Source organism: Perca fluviatilis, chromosome 16 (assembly GCF_010015445.1).
Source record: "Perca fluviatilis chromosome 16, GENO_Pfluv_1.0, whole genome shotgun sequence".
Taxonomy (NCBI): Eukaryota; Metazoa; Chordata; class Actinopteri; order Perciformes; family Percidae; genus Perca; species Perca fluviatilis.
This window is the reverse complement of record NC_053127.1, coordinates 6166975-6185871: the sequence shown is the minus strand read 5'-3', so window position 1 is coordinate 6185871 and position 18897 is coordinate 6166975. Positions and strand designations below refer to the sequence as shown.

General features: G+C 40.5%; 1 protein-coding gene across 1 annotated transcript in view; it reads left to right on the top strand.

The window, feature by feature from the left end:
• The first annotated feature begins 3910 nt into the window (after window positions 1-3910).
• Window positions 3911-18897, top strand: part of LOC120575643 (polypeptide N-acetylgalactosaminyltransferase 10-like) — a 109744-nt gene continuing 94757 nt past the window's right edge. Inside the window, exon 1 of the mRNA XM_039826458.1 lies at window positions 3911-4159. Coding sequence (XP_039682392.1) covers window positions 4001-4159 — 159 coding nt within the window. The 5' untranslated portion in view covers window positions 3911-4000. The remainder of the gene's footprint in view (window positions 4160-18897) is intronic.

Sequence of the window (18897 nt, the reverse complement as noted above, 5' to 3'; positions counted from 1 at the left end):
TACAAAAATGATCAGATTCTATTGAGACACAAAAAGGAAAGGAGTGAACACATGTATAACGAGACGGTGGGATGCAGACAGTGACACACACTGGAAAGCAGCACGATAAACAGTAACACAGTGAGAAACATCAACTGATATCCAAGGCAGTTTTTCAATTTATGACGAAATTCAACGTTTCAAGGCAGCGCTGCCTGGAAGGCACTAGGATTAGGCAATGGTTAGGGTTAGGGTTAGGTGCCTTGAAGTCGAAGTTGGGCGCTTAAAACACCATCGAGCCGCATTGTCAGATCAGCGCTGCGGAGGAGGGTCTGGCTAGTCCACACAGCATTCCGGGATGGGAGAAAAACCTGCTCTGGTTTATTGGCATTTCTTTAAACCAATCACAATCGTCATGGGCGGCCCTAAGTGCCTTGGGGAGCAACAGTGCCTCTAAATAGCCTCGGGAAGGAACTTGTTTTGGTGGAACATGTGTACATTTAAAGGTTGTTTTAGTCGTGCAGCAGAAAACTCAGATTGGACAGATAGTCTAGCTAGCTGTCTGGATTTACCCTGCAGAGATCTGAGGAGCAGTTAACCATAGTCCTCACAAATCCACCGGAGTTTAGAACGCCAACACAAAGAACGTGGAAGGTAACGGACATCCAGCCGAGAAGAAGGACATCCGGCAGAATTTCCAGCGGCACCGGAGCAATCCCAGATGTGGAACATCGTGGCTATAGTCTAATTCCTGCATGATACAGGACTGTACGTAAAGGAAGTATACGCTTAGCAGCATCTACACTCCCGGAATCCTAGAAGAAGATGAAGAAGAAGAAGAAGAAGAAGGCAAATCTGAGTCAGCCCTAACTGTAAGCTTTAACAAAGAGGAGAGTTTTAAGCTGACTCTCAAATGTAAAGACGGTGTCTGCCTCCTGAGCTGTTGCATTGCCAATTCATATTCCCAGATTTTTCTTCCTTTTTGTTGCCAAATGATGTTGATCAGCCATATTTTGTATGAGTCTAGAGCCCGAATATTTACTTACCGGCTTTGTTTTCTTAGGCCTACCTTTATCTAACTGGTATATAAAGATGTTAACACAGCGGGACATAAGTGACAGTTTTTCAGGTTAAGCAAACAATAAATTATAAAAACATAGATTGTCAAACACAAGTCAACTTTCAAAATGATGACCTGCATCAAGCTTGATAGAGAGATTCAGAAAACCACAGGAAGTTAGGTGATTCAACCTTCAAAACAAAAGCATCAATTGCGTTATTTGCCAGAGAGGGGGAACAGGAAATATGTCAGCAGCAGGGGCGATTCTAGGATCAGCCCTTTAGGGGGGCTCAGCCCCTAATGAGAATGTGACATTGATACAGTGCCTTGTTAGTGTTAACCCCCCCTGCTAAATCAGTAATTTCATTTTCTGATAATCGCTGAGCTAGCTACTGAACAATGTCAGCTAACATTTTTTTGACACTTTTAACACTATGATGGAACTAAACCTGACACAATATAAGTCACAGTTATAATTTTTAGGGGGGCTTAGATGAAATTTAGATACAATAAGTATAATAAAATCTAAGTTCTGCCTTCAGAGGAGTGCCACAGTTGAGATAGGATTGGAGCTGTGCAGAAACCGAAATAATTGTATCAACCCTTCAAAATTGTAAGATAGAAAGACTTCCCACAGCCTAATTACACACATAATCATGCACAGGAGTGTGTTCACACTGTATAATTTTGGGGTATTGTCTGTCACAGCATCAAGCCACAGTTTTGGGTTCTATCCGACATTTTGGTCATAGCCGTGCTCACAAGCTGCTGGCTGTGTTGTGTGTTCTTTCATTATGTAGTTGTACATCTATGACGTCCAGAAGTCTACATGAATTTAGCTTGTAACTTTACTTCAGATTTACTTTGATTTACAGTGGTTGTGGTGAGTCATATATATCTTTGGTGGTGAGTAATGTATTCTCAAACTAAGGTAGCTATTAGCTGTGCACACTGAGTATTGACATGCATTGATTTGTATCTTTTTTTTTAAAGATTGCTTTAATTGACGTTTCTTGAAAAAATATGGAGGAAAAAAATATAAAAATCAACACACAAAATACAGACGAAACAAACAAGCATATTCGCATACACGCGTGCATTCGCACACACACACACACACACACACACACACACACACACGGGGAGAAGTTACTAGTATGCCCATTTCATCTCAAACCAAAACCTTAAGATGTCCAGTAGTATGCATACAAAAACCAAACAAAGACCTGCATAGACAAAATCCGTGTATAATTACATGCATAACTAAAAGTAGAATCAAATTGGGTCCAGATATTGCAAAAAGGGGCCCCGGGATTCTTCCCATTCACGCTGATGTTTTCAATACTTAGTCTGCAGTTTCTCCAGGTGGGTCACTGAAACAAGTTCATGTAGCCAGTTTATGAAACATGGTGGATTTGATGTTTTCCAATCCTTAACAATTATCAGAATTTTTTTGCCAGAACCACATGCATTTGTTTGTATCTTTGGTCTTATATTTAAGGATTTCTTTTTTTGTTTTACGTTTTATTTGACCGCCTGCTTCTTATAACCCAGATGAACACTGGTGGACTGTGAAAACACCAAGATTATTTGCTTTGCATTCAGGCAACAAAATACAACATTTTATTTAACAAAATGTGGAATTAACTATGATGTGATATTATGAATGCAAAGAAAGGAAAAACTAACTGTTGGACATTTTATATGCACATGTGTATGTCATTTCATAAGCATGTTGTGAATTGTTAATTGTGGAATTGGAAAAGGCAGGCTTTTAAAAAATGTCAAATTTCTCTCCTGGTGTTTTACAATTTACCACAGACGCAGTTTTACAGGGAACATAAAAACTCAAAACGTATTTCTTTAAAGTGGCTTTGAATACATAGTAGCGGTGTGATATTTTCCCTCTCCTGCACCTGTTTTTATGTAACCTTTTCTGATTTTACTGTATTCTATGTTTTATTCTTTTTATGGTATGTTAGGTTGTCCTTGATGTAAAGCACTTTGGATACCTGCAGGTTGCTGTAAAGGGCGGTATAAATCAATGTTCATTGATTGATTGATAATGACTATTTTTTGCCTGTTTAGGTTTTTGAATTGCACACACACTCTTTAACCTCCTCCCCTCTGGCTGGCGCTACAGATCCCTGCGCAAAAAAACAACCAGACATAAGAACAGCTTCTTTCCCACCGCCATCACTCTACTGAACTGCGGATAAGTGGGGTCAGCCCCACTTTGGCCACTCACTCACTTTTCTACACATTAAAAACGTATCATTCCACTATGCATCTTGCACACTACTTTGCACTATTACATTTTGCACTTTACATTCCCACTCCATGTGTACTTCTCTTGATATTATGTCTTATTTGGATATTTGTATTTTTGTATATTCTGTTGATATTTCCCTTTATGTATATTGTTGTCTCTATTGTACATTATGTGTCTATATTCTATCTGTCTACTGAATGTTTACTACCACATGTCTATTTGTTGAATGTATAGAGAGTTAACACTTACCGAAGTCAAATTCATTGTGTATGTAAGTATACTTGGCCAATAAAACTGATTCTGATTCTGATTTAGAAAAGTCAGAGCAATGGTCTATTGTCTATATTGTTACTATTTTGTTCAATGGTCTGGATGGGTGCTGATGAAGAAGAGGTGGGGGGGAGGGGTTGTTCATGTCGCGAGTTGTATGTTTTGTATGTTGTTAAAAATAAAACTCATTAATCACAAAAAAAGAAAAGTCAGAGCAACTTATGAGTGTGAGGGCTTTTATTATGAAAGTCATGACCGGACGTGGCGTCCGTTGGGGGGTATTTCAGCTAGCTTGAAAGCAGTCCCCCCCCTCCCCGCCAGTCAGTCAGAGTGAAAGTTGTCTCCGCTCGGAAAAGCCTGGAAGTCGGGGGTTTCGCTAGTTTCCACCGCCGCTGCTTCACACGCTTTCTCCCGGAGAGATGAGGCGGAAGGAGAAGAGGCTGCTGCAGTTCGCCGGGCTGCTCATAGCGGCTCTTCTTTTCCTCCCCAACGTCGGGCTGTGGTCTTTGTACCGGGACCGAGTGTTCGACAACTCGCCCGACACAGTGGACGGTCCGGGCGGCATCCTCCGGATACAGGTCAGGAAAAGCTTGGTTAATACACACCTCACGGAGTGTTTGCTCTGCTATCTTCACAGAGCTTTTGAGTGTTTTTTTGTTTTGTTTCTTTACTTGTCTCCTCGTTTTCTACTCAATTAAAAAAAAAACTGCTCTGCCAAAGACTATCTGGAACAAATGCGTGCGAATTCAGAAGTGACAGTCATTTAAGATGTATTTATTGTATTAGGACAATGCACGCTAATTGAGATCTCTGTAAATGCGCTATAGTGTTAGCAAGACGGCTAATTTGTCAACGGTAGTCCTAGTTTACCTACAATGCATGTCTTTATGGTGTGAGAAAAACCGGAGCACCCCGGAGGAAAACCCACACAAAAGACAGTGAGAACATGCAAACTCCACTGGTAAAGGCCCCCTGCCCGGACTGGGGGAATCGAACTCTGCTGTGCCAACTTGCTGTGGGGGCAGAAGTGCTAACCACTGAGGCACCGTACCGTGCCGCCTAAAATCAGAACAGAAATCCGTTCGGAAAGATAGAGAATGTCGCCGACTGTATCTGCGTTGACGATGCAGAGTCCGGACCATGGAGAGCGCCTGGGCACCTCTATGGCTGCTCGGGTTCAGCACCATGGAGAGCGCCGAGACTTTAGGTTGAACCGGGGGAAATAAAAGGGGCTCCTTGGTTCTGTAAAACTGCGGTATAAAACTGCTGTGATAAAGCTTGGAAAATGTCCAATTATCCAGTCATAGGCGTAATTTACAGGGGTTACAGCCCCCCAATAATTAAAACTGTCCAGCGCAACCCCCAAAAACCCTATTATAATTTCCTTTACATAAATAAAGACATTTGCACTATAGCTTGATGCAGGAAAGGCAAACAATTGTTGCAGAAAAATTCAGGAAATGAAGTGTTTGTTATGCCGAAAATTTCAATTATGCTCAAAAGTGGAGATCTCAAAACATCCCCCCACTCCCCCCCAATGTTGAACCAAAAGTTACACCCTTTTGTGGACACATTTTGAGGTTTTATTGGTTGTCCTGTGATGTCATTCTGGGCTGAATCTTTTTTTTGAGATTTCCCGGAGCCCCTTAAAGACATTTACAGAGGCAGAGAGGTTAGGCGCTCTCCTCCTGTAAAATCAGTTGTGCTGTTAGTTGTTGGTTGTAAGTTATCTCGGCTCCAAACATGGTGATTTGCTTTCGGAGAATTTTAGCAATGGCATTTTTCGTTTTTTTCCTCCCTTTTGTGATAAGCAACTGTAGAAGGTCTCATTTAGTGATCATGTGTCTAATAGATGTCACTGCCCTTCATCATCACCGTCTGTAGCTGTTGCCATGGGAAACAACTAAGCTTGCCGTTGGTTGTTTGCACTATTTATCAAGAATAATGAGAAGCAGCCACATAATTATCATTCATGGCTCAAGTGTGATGGAACAAGTTTGTTGGGTAACCAATATTTACAAGAGGTAGATCTGTCCCCCTCATCTGAATGTATAAGACAACCACAAAAAGGTAAAAAAATAATAGTTATAGTTTTGAATATGCAGAAAGTGTAACTATACAAGAGAATAATTATACTAAATAATACTTAAAGACATTGCGCCATGAATGAATGCTGGAAAGGCACACATTTTTGCATAATAATTCACCAGAATGCAGGAAATGAAGTGTTTGACGTGTACAATTTTCTGGGGAGGATCCCCCAGTTCCCCCCAGTTACAATGTGCCCCCCCCCCCATGTTAAAATGATACCTACGCCCTTGTGAGAAGGTGTTACCGTTTACTGTTCTCCTCTTTTCTTTTGAGATGGGTTTGTGAAAACAGTCCTCACTGTCAACGTGAAAATCAATAATGCAGGTTTGTTTTACCCTTTCAATTGATTTATATAAAATTTGCAGTGGAGTCCTCAGTCATTTATCCCTGAGAATGTCTTTGCGCTGTGGTGTTATAAATTGTAAAAGGTTTATGTTTAGTTATTTTGTTTTAAACTTACTCTGGGGGTGCTTTTCGATGTGGAACAAATCTCATTTGATATCATCCTGAGAGGACATTTAGCACAGATTGCCTTTATTATCCCTCCTGATTTCAACAACATAAAGACTAATTATAGAATACATCTTCATTTCGGAGTTGTTTGGGAATAGTGTTTTTCATGTGGTGGCTCACTGTCCCCGGTGTCTGAATGGGCGAATAAGAGGCACATTGCAAATTGCTTGGGATGAAAGCTTGTGTCTGAACTGTTTTATAGCATGGATTTGTGACGATTTTGGAACGTGGTGACAAAAGATCTCGTCCTGCCACTAGGGGGCATCAGATCTGACAAATATATTCCGATTACAAGAACGCGTTTTGTCGTTTTTATTCCGAGAACTGTGTCCGAGAAAGTGTCATAATTGGTTTTCAGAGGACCTGTTTAAAAAACAGTCTCGTCACTCAGGTCTCTGTTCTCGTGAACCATTCGTACATATAGCTCCGAAACGTAAAGCACTGTAATTCGTACTGTGTGTATTCCAAGTATTTATTGCTGTCCATAACACATTGGCTGCTGCTGACCGTGCCACTTTTAGTTTTTCATCGTTTTGGTTGTCTTTTTCAACACTTTCGTCACTTTTCCCAATGTTTTTGTCACTTTTTTCAACCTTCTTTTATCATTTTTTTCTCCAATTGCTATAAAACACCCAAATTCAATGAAGGTAGTGAACTGATCCTTTATTTTACTTGTGAAGAGCGTTGTACAGAACCATCCATGTTATTTTCTTTCACAATTTGGTTGAAAGAAACTCCAAAATTTCTGATATAGAAACTTTTTGAAAACGGGTCAAATCTGACCAGAGGACAACACGAGGGTTAACCCAAACCATGATCTATTTTTCTAATCATAACTAGTTGTTTTGGTGCCTAAACTTAACTGTCATCGCAGCATGATGCTCACCTTTCCTCGGTTAAACTCAACTGCTGAAGCAACCGTCCCCTCACTGAGCTCTGTACCCGGCTCACAGTCACCTTTTCTCGGCTAAACGTAACTGCGAAGACCAGTATTTTCATAGGATTTCATATGAATTGTTGCACATAACTTTTTGTACAATATCATGAGAACCAGTTCATGAGAATGCGTCACACAGGGCTGCGTTGCCTCTGGGCAAATTTGACTTCTTTGTGTCATGTATAGTACAATGGCTGCAAAGTAGGCGGGTGAGTGAAACAAGATCATTCATTCATTCATTCATTCAACCTTTTTCAACCCTCATTTTCAATGTCATCGAGTCAGATTACAAACAACACAAATATAGAAAGACATTAAAACATTCTGAATTGGAAAATGATTTGATAAATGAATTAGGATAATAAGGATGCAAAAGAAAGTACAACAATGTAAAGCAGATACTAGGCAAGGCAAGGCAACTTTATTTGTATAGCACATTTCAGCAACAAGGTAATTCAAAGTGCTTTACATGAAACATTAAAAAACAGTTACAAAACAATTAAAAACAATTTCAAAGCATTAAAAGACAAAAGATAAAATGTAAAGAGCAATTAGAAAACAATTTAAAACAATTTAAAATCATTAAAAGACAAGAATAAAATGTACAGTGCAGTATAAGAATTTTAAAGAAAGAGCAGTTAAAAATAGGTTATTTAAAGAAAGGCAACATTAAAAAGATAGGTCTTCAGCCTGGATTTAAAAGAAGTGAGAGTAGCGGTGGACCTGCAGTTTTCTGGGAGTTTGTTCCAGATATGTGGAGCATAAAAACTGAACGCTGCTTCCCCCTGTTTAGTTCTGACTCTGGGGACAACAAGTAGACCTGTCCCAGATGACCTGAGAGGTCTGGGTGGGTCATAGTGTAGTAGCAGATCAGAAATTTATTTTGGCCCTAAACCATTTAGTGATTTATAAACCAGCAAAAGTATTTTGAAATCAAGTCTTTGAGGCACTGGAAGCCAGTGTAGAGACCGCAGTACTGGAGTGATGTGATCCACTTTCTTGGTCTTAGTGAGGACTCGGGCAGCAGCATTCTGAATCAGCTGCAGCTGTCTGATTGATTTTTTAGGGAGACCTGTAAAGACACCGTTACAGTAGTCAAGTGTACTGAAGATAAAAGCATGGACAAGTTTTTCCAAATCCTGCTGAGACATAAGTCATTTAACCCTTGATATATTTTAAGGTGATAATAGGCTGATTTTGTAATTGTCTTAATGTGGCTTTTAAAATTCAGGTCTGAGTCCATGACTACACCAAGATTTCTGGCTTTGTCTGTTGTTTTTAACATTTTCGTTTGAAGCTGAGTGCTGACCTTTAATCGTTCCTCTTTTGCTCCAAAAACAACCACCTCAGTTTTTTCTTCATTTAATTTAAGAAATGTTATGGCACATCCAGTCGTTAATTTGTTCAATGCACATATTCAGTTGTTGTATTGGGCTATAATTCCCTGACGATAAGGTTATGTAAATTTGTGTGTCATCCGCATAACTATGGTAACTTATTTTGTTGTTTTCCATAATCTGAGCCAGTGGAAGCATGTAGATGTTGAACAGAAGAGGCCCCAGAACTGAGCCTTGGGGAACTCCGCACGTCATATTTGTATGCTCAGATGTATAATTACCTATAGACACAAAGTAGTCCTTATTCTTTAAATAGGATTCAAACCACTTTAGTACTGAGCCAGAAAGACCAACCCAGTTTTCCAATCGGTCAAGTAATATGTCGTGGTCGACTGTATCAAATGCAGCACTGAGATCAAGTAATACTAAGACTGAAACTTTGCCACTATCTGTGTTTAAGTGGATGTCATTAAAAACTTTAACGAGAGCCGTCTCAGTGCTGTGGTGTGGTCGAAAACCCGACTGGAAGGCATCAAAACTGTTGTTTAGTGATAAGAAAAGGTTGAGTTGTTGAAAAAACGCTTTTTATATGATTTTGCTTAAAAATGGAAGGTTTGATATCGGCCTATAGTTGCTCATTAGTGACGTGTCTAGATTGTTCATTTTTAGGATTGGCTTGATGACTGCAGTTTTTAGGGCCTGTGGAAAGATACCTGAGAGTAGAGATGTGTTTACAATCTGTAGAAGATCAGAAGCCAAACAATTCGAAACATTTTTGAAAACACCTGTTGGTAGAATATCAAGGCAACAGGAGGAGGTTTTCAGGTGTTGTATAATGTCTTCCAGGTTGTTATGGTTGATCGTATGAAATTGTGTCATATTTGATTTTGTTTTGTGTGAACACTGTGACAACACATATCCTGTACTGGAAGCACTGACTGTTTGTCTAATTTTCTGAATTTTGTCTGTGAAGAAGGAGGCAAAGTTATTGCAAGCCTTGGTAGACAATAGTTCAGATGCTACTGGTACTGGAGGATTTGTTAATCTATCGACAGTAGCAAACAAAGCACGTGAATTATTATGGTTTCTGGCGATAATGTCAGAGAAAAAGGACCGCCTTGCATTCCTTAGTTCCAAATTATAAATGCGAAGTCTCTCTTATAGATGTTATAGTGGACCTGGAGATTAGATTTTCGCCAACTGCGTTCAGCTTTTCGACACTCTCTTTTTTCTGTTCTCACCACTATAAAATTTCTCCATGGAGATTTTTTCTTACCAGAGACAGCTTTGACCTTAGTGGGAGCAATAGCATCAATAACATTTGTAATTTTACAGTTAAAATTATCTACAAGCTCAGTGACTGAGACCCCTGAGAGGGTGGGTGTGGAGGAGAAAAGCTGAATGAATGATTTACTGGTGTTTTCAGTGATATACCGTTTTCTGATTAACTTTGTTTGAAAACTTTTGGGCACCGAGATAGTGCCGTAAAGAAAACACAGGAATGATCAGAGAGAGCAACATCAGTCACCACAACCTTGGAAATGTTTAGACCCTTGGAGATAATCAAGTCCAGTGTGTGCCCCTTATTGTGCGTGGGCTGTGTCACATGCTGAGTCAGTCATAGCTCTCAAAAACACAACACAGTTCTTTGGTCCCTCGGTCCTGGGGTTGTCAACATGAATGTTAAAATCACCAGCAATAATTACACGGTCAAAGTTAATACAGATTGTAGACAGCAGTTCATTAAAATCGTCAAAGAAGTTTGCACAGTATTTAGGTGGCCTGTAGATATTTATAAGTATAGCTTGAGGGGAGGATCTTAGCTGAAGAGCCACATATTCAAAAGAAGCAAAATTTCCATAAGATAATTGCGTACATTGGAATGAGTCATTAAACAAAATGGCGACTCCACCTCCTTTCTTATTCACTCTATTCTCATTCATACAACTGAAGTTAGGGGGGGCTGACTCAATGAGAACAGCAGCACTGTTATTATGGTCCAACCAGGTTTCAGTTAAAAACATGAAATCAAGATTGTGCTTAATAATAAAATCATTGATTTAAAATGATTTTCCTGCCAAAAACCTGACGTTTAGTAGGGCTAGTGTTAGTGTGCTTTCATTTTTTGTGACTGACTGTGGCTGACGAGGAATGGATGCTAAGTTTGCAAAGTTTGCTGTTAAGTGCTTATTCGTTATTCTTTTTCTATTACCTATCACAACATAAATTGTGGAAGAATCTAATATGCAGGGCCCAGGCTTGTCTTGGAAAGAGTCATGAGTGCTACTAGGCATGCAGCCTGGACCCGGCCCATATCAGTTAACGCTTGCTGCATTTTGCATACACGCATTCTTATCAGTTTGGGGAGAAGGAGTTAGCTGCTGCTCTTGAGGGGGCAGAGGTGCCTGGCATTTTACTTTTGGCCGGGGGCGAATGATGGGAGAAGGAAGGGGGGCATACTTAGTTCCAGCATTCACCAGCTGCTTCATCTGGTCAGTGAACTCCAACATGGGGATGGGGGAAAGAGGGGAGAGCGACGCATCCTCAAAGGCGTCCTCAAAGGCGTAGTGGTTGTTAAAGGAGTTTGAGTAGTGTTGGACGGGTGAGAATGGGGGTTGAGATTTCTCATCTCCGCTCTTTGGTCTCCTATGGAATGGGGAGGGCGATGGGTCCTCGTCGGGGTTGATAAGGGGGTTTGAGGAGTGTTGGACAGGTGAAAGGGGGGGTTGAGATTTCTTTTCTCCGCTCTGTGGTCTCCCATGGTCAAATCTTTGCTCAGGTGGGGGCTGTGGTGGATCACTGCCGCACTTTGTTGTGTCGTCCTCTTGTTTTGTTTGTGTTGATTTATCTTGTCTCGTGCCCTTGGCCGAGGGAGTAGATGTGTGGCGCAGAAAGTAAAGTAGGCTAGAGGTTAACAGCTTTACTCCTGGCTTGTTAAGGAAGAGTCCGTCTGCTTTAAAAAGATGTCTGCGGTCCCAGAAAATGTTAAAATTGTCAATGAACTGCAGAGAATGGTCGGTACATGCAGTTGAAAGCCATCTGTTCGGTGCCAGCTGTCTGCTGAATCTCTCAGCTCCTCTTCTGACTGGCGGTATAGGGCCACTGATAAACACCTTTGCATTTATGGAGCTGACTGTGTTCAGCAGATCCATAAACTCACGATTCAGCACTTCAGACTCTTGCTTTACAACATCATTTGACCCTATGTGCAGTATAATGTTCTTAATAGTTGGGTGTGCTGCTACGATATCTGGGATTCTTTGCACTAAGTCAGACACCATGTCTTTGGGATAACAGAGTATTTTGGTGTTTTTACTGCTTTTGATATCTTTTACAGCAGAGTCACCCACAATCAGAGTTTGGCGCCCAGTCGTTAGCTTTCTCTGTAGTTTTTTAATTTTAGAATTGCTCTCAGTCCTAAAGTGGTGTCATTTCCACAAGATCTGTTCACTTCCATGTTTACTTCCAACCGGTAAATTTTGGTTTCCAGAACTGCAATCTTCTGAAGGAGTTTGTAGTAGTCCTCCATGGAGAAGGGAGGCATCTTGCTGCTAATTAGCTTTAGCTACAGTCACTTTGACAGGCTTGAGCTATTTGTAGGCCACGCTCACGCAGAATAATTTTGAAGAATGGCAATAGCCTACTATGCCTATAAAAAATGTATAGTCCAGTGATTTATAAGTATCCAGAGCCGTTGCTCATAGTTTCTCTCAGAGGGAAAGCAAGATTATCAGCAGAAATATGCAAGCAGAGGCAGGAGCAAGCAGCAAAGCGTCTGCACAAAGCAGATACTAGAGGAACTTTGCAGGTTTTAAACCAGATTTCTAGATCGTCCAAGAGGCACGAGTTTAAGAAAGTGCTGTAATTTGTTCCGGGAGTCAGTGGCACTAAAACTAAAAGCAGTTGTTCCAAGTTGAGAGCGAGCTCCTGGGGCATGATGTAAAAGCCAGTCAGCAAAGCAGGTCTGATAATGTCCCTCTGAGTGACAGAGAAGTTCTGTGAGCTAGTATGGTAGTTTTCCAATAAGAGCCGTGATACATCACACTTGATACAATTTGTTTGATGCTTGCCTTTTTTTAGGCACATTTGTATTTTTCAGTGCTAAGTTTAAAACTTTGGTTACACTTTACTTGAAGGTATCTACATAAGAGTGACATGACACTGTCATGAACGTGTCATAAACATTATAAACAAGTCATTAACCTTTATGACATAACGTTTCTTTTAGTAAGTGTCATTCGGTTTTTGTCATGACAAGTTATGGTTAGGGTTAGGGTTCATGTGTCAATGACAGTGTCATGTCACTCTTATGTAGATACTTTCAAGTAAAGTGTTACCAAAACGTCTATATATTGGCGTTGTCATAGGACTTGTATGTTTGACTCCCGCGTGATGTTAATGTGCCATCATTTCAGTGTAACGTTCTGCTCTAGCATGCATTAGGTCAAAAGCAGGGAAACCAGTCTCACATCAGGCAGCGCTAACATTTGTCTGATTTTAGCCTCTAAATTAAACAAGATGTACTACAGCGAGATGCAAAATGACAAAAAAATAGACCCAAAATGCCACAAAAAGATGCAAAATTATTACATTACATGTCATTTAGCTGACGCTATTATCCAAAGTGACATACAATTGCTATATATCAGAGGTCGCACGCCTCAGGAGCAACTAGTGGTTAAGTGTCTTGCTCAGGGACACATTGGTTGATGTATCGCACTGGGAATCGAATCCAGATCTCCCACACCAAAGGCATGTGCTATATCCACTGTTCCATCACCACCAAATGACAAAACAATAATGCAGAAAGACTACAAGGAGACGCAAAATCACCTTAAAGAGACTCAAAATTACTACAAAGAGACGCAAAACGACTAAAATTATATATATATATAAAAATATTTTTTTTTATATACACAAATCAACTCATATTTCTTAGTTAAAATTTTGGGAGTGTTTGCATATATTGTATGTGTATGTATAGATGTATGATTAGAAGTGTATAGGGATGCAGATGTATGTGTATATGCTTATACGTGGATATATTTCCTTACTTTTTTATTTATTTTTTTCGCTATTATTATCAGCACTAGGTGGACTACATAGATATGTACATACATATCCCAAATTTTTTTACAAATATGACAATGGTACTGCTTTGTACGGTAATGGATTGTTAATTAAGTGAAGGAATTACAATAAAAGTAGTTAAATAAAATTTGATGCAAAATGATTACAAGTAGACCCAAAACGACCACAAAGAAAAGTAAAAACGACAAAAAATTGATGCACAAGAAACTCTTTTACACCGCTGTAAAACTGGCTGCAAGCATTCATCTTTCTGTCCTGTTTTTTTTTTTTTTCTCGCAAACTTTTAATACCCAAAAGTGAATGGAACAAAGGACAAATGAGGAAAAGGGAAGGAACAATATGTGTGTTTTGTGTTCTGTGTTTGAGTGCTCCCTGTGGGCTGTTATGGCTCCACTGAAGTAGATAAAAATCAATACCCTTATCCCATTCAGCCTTTTCCCACATACGTCTTGTTAGAGACATTTGTAGCGGATATTTCATTCCCCTTGTTGGTTTCTGTCTGCTTCACTTGTGGACGACACAGTGCTTAAACCAAATATAAACCCAGTGAGCTGCAGTCTCATTCATGCACTCCCCATGTATTAGATAAAATAGAATATTAATGAACAACATTCATACATATAGTTTTTTTTTTAAAGGCTTATTAAACCAGAGAGGAGGCGGCGTCCTCGTTTATTCGGGTGCACTTTTTTCACAACTAGTTTCAGTCTGCTGTTTACCCTGGAGCATTTGAGTTCGAGGAAGTTGGATTTTGTGATTATTTCTCGCTCCTTTGAGAAAAAAGTACCGCTTGGATTCACGGCAGGTGCAATGGATCACAACGGCGACACCCAGTCATGCCGAACAGGTGTCAAAAAGTGTCCAGACATCTAGGACTCTTAATCCACTTTGACCCACAACCCAGATACTCATAGTTGAATCGACTTAATTAGCTTTGTGTCAACTCATTTGGCAATGGCTTAAATGTAACGGACATTCATTAATATAAAATAGTCGCGCACTTACCGAATTCAACACTTTTTAGGCACCGTCCGAATTGCCTCTACAGTATCGAGTATCAAAAAATGCCTCGTCATTCAATACCCAATATCAGTACCCAAGGAGTCAATCTCATCAGCGTCAGTGAGCCAATCAGCATGCTTCTTTATTTTCTTTTTTTATATTTTATTAACTTTTGCCATAGGTGTTTTACAAATAATTACAAAAACCCACAAACCTTACATAACCCAAATGAGTGTAAGAGACATGTAACATACAGTATACAAAGACTATTTGAAATACATAAACAGAGCTTGTGAACACAATAAAACACAATAAAACATATAAAGACAGTATTTGACTAAACGCTACAGGGGACAGTGTACAATGGGGGTGGGGGAGGTGCGTGTGTGAGCATGAATAGGCACGTCTGTGTGTGTCTGTGCGTATGATGAGTGTTTTTGTGATTATAGTATGAAATGTTGTGAGTCGTGGTACTGTGTTAAAGATATGAGAGGGAGTGTATATGAAGCTTTGAGTATGTTGGATTAGGTGAGGCTCACCAGAAGGAAGGGAGAGAGAAAAAAAGGAGGGGTATTTGTCTAATCACTCAGCATGCTTCTTTTTTTTTTATTATTATTTTTTGGGCATTTTAGGCCTTTATTTATATAAGACAGCTGAATATATGAAAGGGGGGGGACAGAGAGAGAGGGGGAATGACATGCAGCAAAGGGCCACAGGTTGGAGTTGAACCAGCGACCCCTTTGTCGAGGAGTAAACCTCCACATATGGGCGCGCGCTCCACCAGGTGTGCTACCCAGGCGCCCACGCAGCATGCTTCTACCAAGATCTAATAATGATTGTGATTGGCTGTCTAACGTCTATCATTTAGGAACCGGTATCGAAGTCACGGTATTGATAATCAGTACCGGTATTGAAAGTTTATGAACGATACCCAGCCCTACGGCGCACTGTAACTTTAAGTGAGATATTACTTTGGATGAACTGGCCCTTTAAGAGTACTTCCACACTGACTTCCACAAGGCAGCAGATTGCTGCTATTATGTTTCTCTGCACTTTAAGAATGGGTGCTGCTTTCCTAATGTGGCTCCTTGCTCCTTCATGCACGTCTCTTCCTTATGTCCTAACTCCTCCTAACAGGGGTAATAGGTATTGAATAAAGTAAAGTATTTACTTGAACGAGGCATCCTCGATCAGTCCAGCCTCATTTTAAGCAGACTGGAGTTAACCGTGAGGTACGACATCTCTACTGACCTATAATGTGCAGGAATAATTAAGTACTGGCTGTCTCTCGAGTATTGATTAGAGATCTAGTCACTGTTCTGGAACAGTCGGCAGCATTCCTTTTACTGTCCCATCAGCTCAGACCAATCACGGAACAGATTCACTTTTAAGGGTTGCTGCCATCTGTTTAGTCTCGCATTGCCAGCTCTATCTCCACGGCGATCTGACTACATCACAGATACATTCTGGGATAGGATATGAGGGAAAGATGGTTCGTGGTTGTTTGCATTTCTTTAAACCAAACCACAACTACCCACCCTAGAAGACATTTACAGGGCTCAATGTTTGCGTCGGGCCAAAAGCATCACACAGGACTCCTCCCACCCAGCCAGACTTATGAACAGTTTTTACCCATGTGCCATAAAAGAACTGAACACTAACAAATAATGGTGCGATAGCAGTCTTTCTGCAAATACAAATGTGAAATATCTGACTTATTTTTTTTATTATTGTATTTACTACATTTATTGTTTTTATTCTGTGTCTTTTGCCTTTATAAGGGTACTTTCATTTTATTTGTGTACCACTGAGGGTGAGTTGAGGAAAGCACAGCTGCTGTCCAATGACAATAAAACGCATTCTCTTCTATTCAATCACAATCGTCTTGGGCGGTCCTAAGCTCCGGACGCAGCGACGGTGGGGAGAAATTTCGTTTTGGTGGAACATTCCCACCGGCAAAAGAAAAACGCCACATACAATAATAAATGAAGTTAACTCTTTACACAATATAGTAACGTGTGAACAGTAGCTGGATACATGTTTAAACCTCATTTGCCATTACTATAGTAATAGCTGTAAACATATTCTTTGTAAATCTTTGCAATGATTTCCTGAAATAACAAAGCAAGCCTGCCTTGTTGCACGAGCCAAATTGTCAATTCAAAACTTGCTAGCTCAAAGTTTTTTGTCGTTCTTCCGAAAGCGAAAAGAATTTGAGAACGGCAACGCGCAGAGAGTGGAAGGTGAGGGGCAAAGCCTGCGGCATGTCAGGCTTTATCCTGGAAATGTACTTCTGTTGATCACGACTACCATCCGGTAACCAATGACTCTCTCCAAGCTCCTCTGAAGCGTCCCCCTCCCCCCCCTCGTTCCTAGTCTCATGTGAGATGCATTCAAGGATTTGGAACATCCTGGATGATAGTGAACCTCAATTGATGTGCGGGGCAGGCTGGAGGACCAAGCAGCGAGGAGGGAGGAAGAATAATTAGCTGAATGAAAAGCACTCATTGTAGAGCATGTTGGACACAAGCGGTCTGTGATTAAGTTGTGGCAAGAAGCGTGAAATGGTTGAATGTTTCAGCCCAAACAAAGCCAAGCAGCGGCACGTTGGGTATTCTGTGTTTTGAAGTTTGAGTTTCCATTTAATGATTAGATTGTAGTTGTTTGGTTTTTCCAAATCTTAGAGGAAAAGACTTGCCTTGTTGTAACTCTCCCTACAGTGTAAAGCAGCAGTGTGGCTAAACCTTTCAGCAGCACGCTGACAGCTCTTTGTGTTAAACCGATTGATTCGTGCATCTTAACCATACTGAGCATTGATCGCTGGCGAGGAAAGGACCGCACAGTGTGACTCCTGCCCAGTGGAGCTGAGTGAGTCTGCTCTCGATGAGGAGATGCTGGGAGGAGGGTTTAGACGAGTCGATGTAAGCCACATCTGTGGTTTAGTAGCCCCATGTCGAAGAGAGTCCAGCTCAGAAGCAACAAGCGGAGACGAGTCACTCATCTGTAGTCTGAATTTTGCTGACAGAGAGCATTCACACAGAGGGGGAGAGGAGACTGCATGGTTGCCACTGCTACCGCCTATCTTGTGACTTAGAGCTTCATTTGTAGCTCTAAAAACATGTCACTGACGAAGCGATACAGATTGTTGTGGCCTTCATCACATCAAGCTGATTCTGCTAATTCATTTTCTGCCACTTGTTGTGCGAACTTCAGTTTCCCTGGTAAAGTCACACGCTTTGTTGACCCAACCATCCACCCAAAACTCTTTTAGACATTTTTCAACAGTACAATGACACTCTACTGTTGTCATGATATAATTGTGTGTATGATTGAGTTAGGGTTGCATTATGTGAAGAAATATAAACTTCCTCTTGTGCGGTAAAAAAAATTGGTAGCACTTCATTTCTGAGACTGTCCCAAAAGACCCCCCCCACCCCGAAAGACGACTTCATAGAGAACCGAAGTCACGGCCTTCTACTTCCGGTCCATGGGACCTATCTTTCGAAAAAATATTAACGGTAGTGAACGGGGAGATGCAAATAATTTTTCGATCCCGTTTGAATTGAGCCATGGATTACAAATATGATGTTCGTCAATTTCAAATATTCATTTTTCAACCGAAGAAAGTCGAAAGTTGTCAATTTACGTCACCTAGCTTGATGCTCAACTTGCTCGCTAGCTAGCTTGCTAGACATGTAACGTTGTGTTTTATCCAGTGAGTGAGTGAGTTTTCAGCAGAGAAGCAAAATAACAAGCGAGATCCTCTGCTCATTTGAGTAACGTTACAACCCCGGTACGATACACACAGACATCGTAGCTTCAGCGAGACGTCATCCATGAGACTTTGAAGTGTGTAGTCTTTCTAATTACGTATTTTCACCGTCTTATACTTCAACAGTTTAACAAAAAATTTAGACTTTCTTGACTTGTGAAATTATCTATTAAACTGATGAACATCATACAGTACAGGCCAAAAGTTTGGACACACCTTCTCATTCAATGCGTTTCCTTTTTATTTTCATGACTATTTACATTGTAGATTCTCACTGAAGGCATCAAAACTATGAATGAACACATATGGAATTATGTACTTAACAAGAAAGTGTGAAATAACTGAAAACATGTCTTATATTTTAGATTCTTCAAAGTAGCCACCCTTTGCTGTTTTTGAGTTTTTTACCTTTACGGAAAAAACGGAACTATGTCACATGCGTAACTGGAAAAGAAGTAACATCACAGATGTGTTTAAAACTGCGACCACTACGTTCACCGGTTTCAATATGAGGACGGGAAATGCTCCTGTGGGTTGTATTTCCTGCCATCACTAGGGGTGCTATTTTATGAT